General features: G+C 39.3%; 1 protein-coding gene across 1 annotated transcript; it reads left to right on the forward strand.

Moving 5' to 3' along the window:
- The first annotated feature begins 4 nt into the window (after nucleotides 1–4).
- On the forward strand, nucleotides 5–5168 carry mettl21e (methyltransferase like 21e). Its single transcript, XM_017701879.1, has 4 exons — nucleotides 5–332; nucleotides 1361–1518; nucleotides 3772–3889; nucleotides 3999–5168. The coding sequence occupies exons 1-4, from the start codon at nucleotides 296–298 to the stop codon at nucleotides 4415–4417; spliced, it is 732 nt and encodes a 243-aa protein (XP_017557368.1). The 5' UTR covers nucleotides 5–295; the 3' UTR covers nucleotides 4418–5168.
- The last annotated feature ends 3702 nt before the right edge of the window (nucleotides 5169–8870 follow it).

Consider the following 8870-nt stretch of genomic DNA (forward strand, 5'->3'; position numbering starts at 1 on the left):
TAGGATTCAGTTCTAAGGTTTCTGTCTGTGGAGATACACTCTAGATCATGTATGTGATACTTTTAACACAGCAGGTGTGTGTATGTGTGTGTGTGTGTGTGCTTGAGATGATTGACATAGCAGTCAGGTTGTATTTCTGGTCTTCAGTATCTACTTGGCCCCGTTTCTCTGGCTGCCTCTAGTCTTCTGAAACGCCATCTTATTGGAAGTCTGTCACTCCAGTCTGGACAGAGAGAGTGGAGACATTTTGAGCCCTGGCTATCTTCATCCCAAAACACATAGGTTGCATCCAGCCATGGAACGGGACCCTGCAGAGGAGAGTGAAGCTAAGGGTGGGTGACAAAAGAACCATTTCTTTCTTTGCCGTGATGTTGACTAAAGAAACACCCAATGCTGTTTGGTGTTAACTCAGATAGGATAATTAGCAGCTCTCTTCTGGCTGAAGATTGAAATGTGATTTGCAGTGTTTAATGCAGTAAACAGACTAAATGTTCTCACCAAAGTTGTGAACATATGCGAAATATGCTTTATTGTTCCTGAGTGTACTCTTTAATTTACTGAAATAACCAATGGGACAATATTGATCATTCAATAATAAAACCACATTCTTAGAGGGAGCCTGGCAAAAAACAACTGCAAACTTCAGGCAAATGTGGATTCAAGGTCTAGAGTCTGCATGGAAAAGCTTTCTCAACCTTTTCAATGGCCTGAATGAAGTCAGTAAAGCTATAATAACAGTACACATATTATAGAGCCTCTGTCTTACTGCTTACATAATCCCACAGCTGTTATTGCTTGAAGAAGCTCAGTCATCACTGGGTAATAATAGAACATAACAACAGTAGCAACAGGCCAAATGTTCTAGTTGTCAGTTAGCTCAGTGTTTGACTACGCTCCTTTATGATTTATGATTGATATCAGCTGAAGGAATGTGATAAATGATTACATTTGTGACAATATTTCTGGAAGTGCTACCTTTTATCTCCCTTTTTCACCTTGCTGTGATCATCAGCACTTAAACCTTTCAAGTCTTTGAACCACATTTAGGCCAAACTGAGTCCAGTCTGTGCTTTTAACAGCACTGCTGTGTCTGATCCACTCGTACCAGCACAACACACACTAACACACCAGCACATCAGTGTTACTGCAGTGCTGAGAAGGAGCCACCACCTAAATAGCACCTGCTCTGTGGTGATTATTGAAGAACAGGGTAAAAGAGGGCAAACAAGGCATGGAGAGAAACAGATGGACTACAGTCTGTAATTGTAATTACAAATGATGTGATCTCTTCGTGAGGCCTGTTTAACTTTCGTTCAAATTCAGACAAAGTCGGTCATATTCTCACTGTTCACTGCTACAGATGAAGCTCCCGATGCTGAGCTGGCCACAGCTATCATGAAGAGGCACTTCCGTCCATCCCTGATCAAGACTGAGGCCTGGGAGGGATACACTTTCGCTGACCTGGAGATTAAAATCAAGGAGTCGACTGACTGTTACGGTGCTGTGCTGTGGCCTTCAGTAAGTCTCGTTTCGGGCACAAGACTATTCAAACGTTTTTTGAAAAGCAGTTCTTTTGCGCCTTTCTCTCGTCTCATTAATGACATTTTCATACTCCTTATTTCTGTGGAAAAGTGTGAAGAAATTCATTGAATGTGCAAACCTTCTCGCTTCTCTATAATAAAGTCCAGAAATGCTTTGTTTCCCCACAATAACTAGAATGACTGCTGTCATTGTCATCACATGATTTTTGAGCAATATGATTTGCTCCAACAACTGAACAGTTTTTATGTGGTTACAATTAAGGCTGGGTGTCAAAATGTGGTACCAACCTGTTGATTGGCTGTCTAAAGTACACTCTGTATGCATGTTGTGGATGTCAGAACATCAGGTGAATGTCAGATGTTCTTGGTTTGTCTTTAATCTCTTACTGTCAGTAAAAAGATCCACTTCTAGCCCCTCAATCACTAATAACGTTATGATTTTTTAGAAAATATTCTTTGCTGTAGTTGGTACAGAAGTTGGTTCATATAATGGGTCTACACAGTTTAAATTAATGTTTAGGAAACATATTTACTTCAACTGTTGTGCTTGCAACACTAGTTTTGACACCCTGCCTCCATCCCCCTCAATGGCATGGCCCCTGAAAGCTTTCCTCTTGTGACCCCCCTAATGGGGGCCATGTGGGTATCGATACTGGAAAATTTTTAACCACACCCAACACTCATTACAGTGGAAAGGAGGGAAGCACACAACGCAGTTTGATGGCTATAAACATGATTTGAATATTTACTCCTCATTTACCGCGTCATCACCAGATGCAACACTATTTGAGAACATTAGCTCAGAAATCACCCACTTAACTTCATTTACATATACATTTTACATTTGAGGTAGCAAGTTCAGTACTTGCCCAGTACTTTCTTCAAGTAGTAAGAAATGTCAGTTGGTTATGACATACACTCAGGTCCGTAAGTATTTGGACAGTGAAAATATGTTTTGTATGCTGCAGTCGTAATTTTGCCTCTGTACACTTTCACACCGGACTTGAAATGAAGCAGTCAAGATGTGATTGATGTGTAGACTGTCAGTTTTAATTCAAGAAGTTTAACATTTTTTACACAGTCCCTCCATTTTCACAGGCTCAAACGTAACTGGACAAACTAACATAATTATAAAGCAGATCTTTTGCAATCATTGACTGCCTGAAGTCTGGAATTCATGGACATAACCAAATGCTGAGTTCCTCCACTGAGATTCTTTGCCAGGTCTTTATTGCAGCTGCCTTCAGTTGCTGCTTGTTTGCGGATCTTTCTGCCTCTAGCATTTGACTGAATTTGAGCATGAAGTATAGCTCTGTACACCTCAGAATTCATCTTCCTATTTTTATCAGCAGCCACATTATCAATAAACACCACTGACCCAGTTCCATTGGCAGCCATACATGCCCATCCCATAACACTGCCTCCACCATGTTTGATAGATGATGTGATATGTTTGGGATCATAAGCTAATCTTGTTCCAGAACTGGGCAGGTTTTTTAGAGGTTTTCTAGCAATGTCTAATCTGGCCTTTCTGTTCCTGAGTGGTTTCATCTTGAGGTAAACCCTTTGTATTTGCATTCATGAAAACATCTCTTGATTGTAGACTTTAACAATGACATGCCAACCTCCTCTAGAATGTCACTGACTTGTGAGGGTTTTTTCTTCATCATGGCAAGAATTCTGCGATCATTGGCTTTAGTTGGCTTTTGTGGTCTTTCAGGCCTTTTGGTGCTGCTGAGCTCACCAGTGCATTCCTTCTTTTTAAGAATGTACCAAATTGTTGATTAGGCCACTCTTAAAGTTTCTGCTATCTCTCTGGTAGGTTTGTTTAGTTTTATTAGCCAAATGATGCCCCCCATCAATTGCATGGACACCTCTTTGGAGCTCAGTTTCAGATTTCCCATAAACAGCTACCAAATGCATATAACACTTAGAGTCAACTCCAGACTCCAGGGTACTGTCCACACCCGGCTATGAAACTGCTCAGCAGTCAACTGTCCAGTTACTATTGAGCCAGTGTAAATTGAGGGACTATGTAAAAGTTGCCTGTAAATGTTTAACAGTTAATGCGATAGCCTATTTTCTATATTCGAATCACATCTTGGCTACTTGATTTCCAATCAATTGTGGTGGTGCAAAGAGGCAAAATTACAAAAATTGTGTCATTGTCAAAATATACAATAACATGTGCCCATAACTGAACAATCCCCCTGATATTTTTCTGAACAAGGCCATGGTTTTGTGTCATTTCCTTGACACTCATCGGGAAAAGTACAACCTTGTGGACAAGAACGTCATCGAGATTGGAGCTGGAACTGGCCTTGTCACTATAGTATGCAGCCTTCTAGGTGAGCATGATCACATCCTGATGTGCTTTGACCATTTGTGCGCTGATCTCATGCTGCATTGATATCATTTGTCATAGAGTCAGTGTGCAATATCCTTCATAACCTACAGGTGCAAAAGTGACGTCCACAGACCTTCCCGATGTTCTGAGTAACCTGCGGTACAACGTTAGCCGTAACACCAGGGGGCACTGTCGCTATGAGACCCAGGTGATGGAGCTCAGCTGGGGGCAGCAGCTGGAAGAGCGCTTCCCCCATGCCTCCTGTCACTACGACTACATTATGGCAGCTGATGTGGTGTATGCTCATCCTTACCTCGATGAACTGATGGAGACGTTTGAACACCTGTGCTCGCAGGACACTGTGATCCTGTGGGCAATGAGGTTCAGGCTGGAGCCTGAGAACAGCTTTGTGGACAGATTTCAAACCCGCTTCCACTTGGAAGAGCTCTATGACCTGCCCAGTCTGCGAATTAAGTTGTACAGAGCGCAAAAGAAAGTCTCACAGAGTCAGTCTGGGGCTGCAGCATAGAACTGAGGGTGAAACTGTCCTGGATTTATTGTGTGTGGACATTTAGCTGTTTTAGTCAGGACTGTATGTCACCAGAATGCTAACAATTTTGACATTGATAGCAGACCAAACTGGTCTCTGTGAGGAAAAATAATTTTTTCTTTTTTTTTTTTTTTTTGGGATAAAAATGCAGCTTTTCTTTTAAAACGTTAAAATACTGGCATGCCAGCTGTTGGATTAAATTAACTGTAGGCATGTTTCTAACTTTGAATTGTAAACTCTCAGTTAGCAGCTAAAGAAACTATGTTTCCGGTGTCAATTCCAGTGATTGTTTCCAGAGTTGTTCATTACAAATATTATTCTCAGTATAACAGTTTGGCTGAAAAGTAGAAGTGTTGAATGGTTACATACCACATTTTCAAGGTCGTCTCAGACTCCACCATATATATGTAAATGTTGCCTTCACAATTATTGACACCCAACAAACGAGCAAAGTGAGCTAGAAAAACATTCGGTATTACTTATCCCTTTGATCTTTTATTCAACATATTTTTAAAAATTAACCTTTGTACAGCATTTGAAACAAAAGACTTAAATCTTATCATGAAGCAAATATTTTTTCTCAAATCTACAGTGGTGCTTAAAAGTTTGCGAACCCTTTAGAACTTTCTATATTCCTGCATAAATGTGACCTAAAACTTCATCAGATTTTCACTCACGTCCTAATAGTAGGTAAAGAAAACCAAATTAAACAAATGAGACAAAAATATGAGACTTGGTCATTCATTTATTGAGAAAAATGTTCCAAATATTACGTATCTGCGAGTAGCAAAAGTATAACATTTAGGATTAGCAGACAATTTGAATATGAAATTAGTGAACCACCATTCTTATTAGTGAAATCTGACTTAAATATATTCCATTCATATTTTATGTATTAAAGTTTACTTAAGCAATCATAAACACTTAAGTGGTCAGTCATGACCATTTAATTTATGGGGAATAAATATGAGGTGACAAACAGGCCAAATTCCCTCAGTCATCCATCACTATGAGAAAGACCAGAACATACAACAGTGATGTGTTGAGCTTGTTGTTGAGCTGCACAGATCAGGAAATGGCTACAAGAAAATGAGTAAACAGTTGAAACGTTGGTGTGTCATGGACTCCATGATGTACAAGCAGGTAACAAGTCAAAACATGACTGCCTCAGCCAGGAAGTTTTCATTTGGCCATGGTTGGATCCTCCAGCAGGACAATGATCCAAAATACACCTCAAAATCAACACAGAATGGTTCACTGAGCACAGAATCAAGGTTTTGCCATGGCCACCTCAGTCTCCTGACCCTGTGGGACGAGCTAAAGAAGGGAGTCCACAGTGTGGACCTCAGAATCTGAAGGATCTGGAGAGGTTCTGTATGGAAGACTGGTCTCAAAACTTTTGTCACGTGTTCTCCAGTCTCATTATATAAACATTATAGGAGAGACTCAGAGCTGTTATATATGCAAAGGAAGGCTGTGGTACACACATCTGAGAAAAATATTTGTTTCTTAGTAAGATTTCAGTTTTTTTTTTTTCAAATTTCAAATAAAGGTTAGATTTTTGTTAATAACGTAATAAAGAATGTTTTTTTTAAAGCATGTTTTGCTCATGTGTACCAGGGATGCCAGTATATGTGGAGAGCACTGTGTGTATAATTTTAATAATTATATTTGTTGCTGTATTTTTATTAAACGCTATGTCTGACCACCAATACACCATCACAGCAAAAATATACATTCAATTAAGAAGTACTTTGTCATTGTGTCATCAACTGTAATTTATTACAAAATGCAAGTGCAAATTTGCAATCATACACACTTTAAATGACAGCTAATTATAAAACTTTTCCCATTCTTTTATATGCCATCAATTGTTTTAACGCTACAGCCAAAACTTTTTTTTTACAAGATTTGTAGTAGTTTTTCTGTAATACAAGACAGAATATTTTGTAATAAAATTGACTTTTTAGATGTGATCATTTCTGCTGTGTATTTATTTTTTTTACTGTCCTCTGAAAGCAATTAAACACACAGCCATTAATGTCTACATAGCTGGCAACACAAGTGAGTTCACCTCACAGTGAACATGTCCAGATTGTGCCCAGTTGTGTGGTTGTCCCTCCTGGTGTCATGTGACTCATAAGAGTTACAAGGTTCCAGGTGTGAATGGGGAGCTGGGCTGTTTAATTTGATGTTTTGTGTACAATTCACTTATAGTGGCCACTGGATATTCAACATGGCACCTCATGTCAAAGAACTCTCTGAGGATGTGAAATAGAATTGTTGCTCTCCACAAAGACGGCCTAGGCTATAAGAAGATTGCTAACACCCTGAAACTGAGTTAAAGCATGGTGGCCAGGGTCATACAGCAGTTTTCCAGGACAGGTTCCACTTTGGAACAGACCTCACCAGGGTTGAGTCCACGTGTTCAGCATCATATCCAGCGGTTGGCTTCAAAAAATAGATGCATGAGTGCTGCCAGCATTGCTGCAGAGGTTGAAGAAGTGGGAGGTCAGCGCTCAGACCATACATTGCACAATGCATCAACTCAGTCTGCATGGCCGTCGTCCCAAAAGGAAGCTTCTTCTGAAGCTGACGCACAAGAAAGCTTGCAGTTTGTTGAAGACAAGCAGTCCAAGAATATGGATTACTGGAACATTGTCCTGTGGTCTGACGAGACCAAGATAAACTTTTTGGCTCAGATAGTGTCCAACTTGATAACGACCCCAAACACACCTCCAAGATGACAACTGCTCCATGATGTCATCATGGAGGAGTGGAAGAGGATCCCAGTAGCAACCTGTGCAGCTCTGCTGAATTCCATGCCCAAGAGGGTTAAGGCAGTACTAGATAATAATGGTGGTCACACAAAATATTGACACTTTGTGCACAATTTGGACATGTTCACTGTGAGGTGGACTCACTTGTGTTGCCAGCTATTTCGACTTTAATGGCTGTGTGTTATTTTCTGAGGACAGTAATATATATATATATATATATATATATATATATATATATATATATATGGGTGTTTCTAAATATGATAGGTGGTAGAAGTTGAAACGTGATATTTCCTGTCAGTATTATTTGTGTGTGTCTGCTTTTTATTGGAGACCTAAAGAGATCAGAAGAAATTTTAGATGTAGGCAAAAGTCATCACATTTTAATGGAACAGGAAAGCAAGAATATTAGCTTTTAAATTATATGATTAATCATGGTTATATAAAATAAAAGGGTCAATTTAAATTTCCGGGTAACTTTCTAGTAGAGCACACTTCTCACAGGTAGCAAAATTAGACAAAACTACAACGGCTCTGTCTCTTTTATGTCTGAACTGTTTGTCTGACTGACACTGAACTAAGGAAACAGCTTTGTGGACATTAGTAATTAATTTTCTAAGCTATCACAGATGTGCTGTATTGCATGCTAAACCAGGGACGTGTTTAACCTACATTCAGGAATAAAAGTCTTATTTAATGTTTATTTATTTTTAACAGCACTGCCTATGGCTGTGACTCATAAAACATCTGGTTAATAGGTTTAAAAACAAGGCCATTGCTGTCAGACTAAATGGATGCATTGAAAGGAATCCTAATGATTTAGTAAGGGGGGGCCATGTGATACATCACGACATTAATGGAGGCAACAGAATCCTGCTGACTGCGCTGCACTCTGCATATATGCATGCGCAGGCATAAACAGAGCACCGCACACAGAGACAAGCAAGAAGGAGAAGAAGACTCTATGAATGCTAAACTCAATGTACACCAATTCACTTCAACATCCAGATTGATCCCATATGGAAAAAAAAAATACATTCCAAATGTGTATTTTTACGAAATACAAAAATGGGCAAAATGTTGCTCACACAAAACGTATTTCAACAAATAAAAAACAAGATAGCAAATCAAAACTACTTTTTCACAGTGTTTCAATGCCTACAACGCTTGCTTTTGCCATAATAAAGGTTTTATTGCTAATACTAAATATGAAGATACTGGAATACAAATCCATTTCAAAAGGCATCCAAAGAGTTAAGTGCATTTGGCGATTTTGATGCATTTATAAAAATGTATTTGATAAATACATTAACATACATTTATGTTTGCATGGTATATTGCTATGTGTAATGTTTCCCCATACTCAAGTATATCAAGTATATAAACTATATATTAAAAAAAATACACGTCCAATGTTATGTTTCCAGATGGGATGTATCCCAACACAAAGAGATTTCGCCAGAATTTTGAGCTTGCCAAAACAGTGGCATGCCAACAGAGTGGCATGCAAGGCTAGAAATGATGTCACCTCTGCAAGGCCCCCCACATACCACCCAGCTCAACAAGACAGGGCAGTTAAATCAGCTGCCAGCTTTGTGGGACGTGTTCACCGTGAGGGAAACAGGAGATGATGAAGAGAAAATTTAGAGTGG

This window comes from Pygocentrus nattereri, chromosome 12 (assembly GCF_015220715.1).
Source record: "Pygocentrus nattereri isolate fPygNat1 chromosome 12, fPygNat1.pri, whole genome shotgun sequence".
Taxonomy (NCBI): Eukaryota; Metazoa; Chordata; class Actinopteri; order Characiformes; family Serrasalmidae; genus Pygocentrus; species Pygocentrus nattereri.

Bases quoted from the DNA above. Each gene is read 5' to 3' on its own strand.
- mettl21e (XM_017701879.1), top strand. From the start codon at position 296: ATGGAACGGGACCCTGCAGAGGAGAGTGAAGCTAAGG. The intron at 1,519-3,771 runs GTAAGTCTCGTT...TTTCTGAACAAG, and splicing joins GTGCTGTGCTGTGGCCTTCA to GCCATGGTTTTGTGTCATTT. The intron at 3,890-3,998 runs GTGAGCATGATC...CATAACCTACAG, and splicing joins TATAGTATGCAGCCTTCTAG to GTGCAAAAGTGACGTCCACA.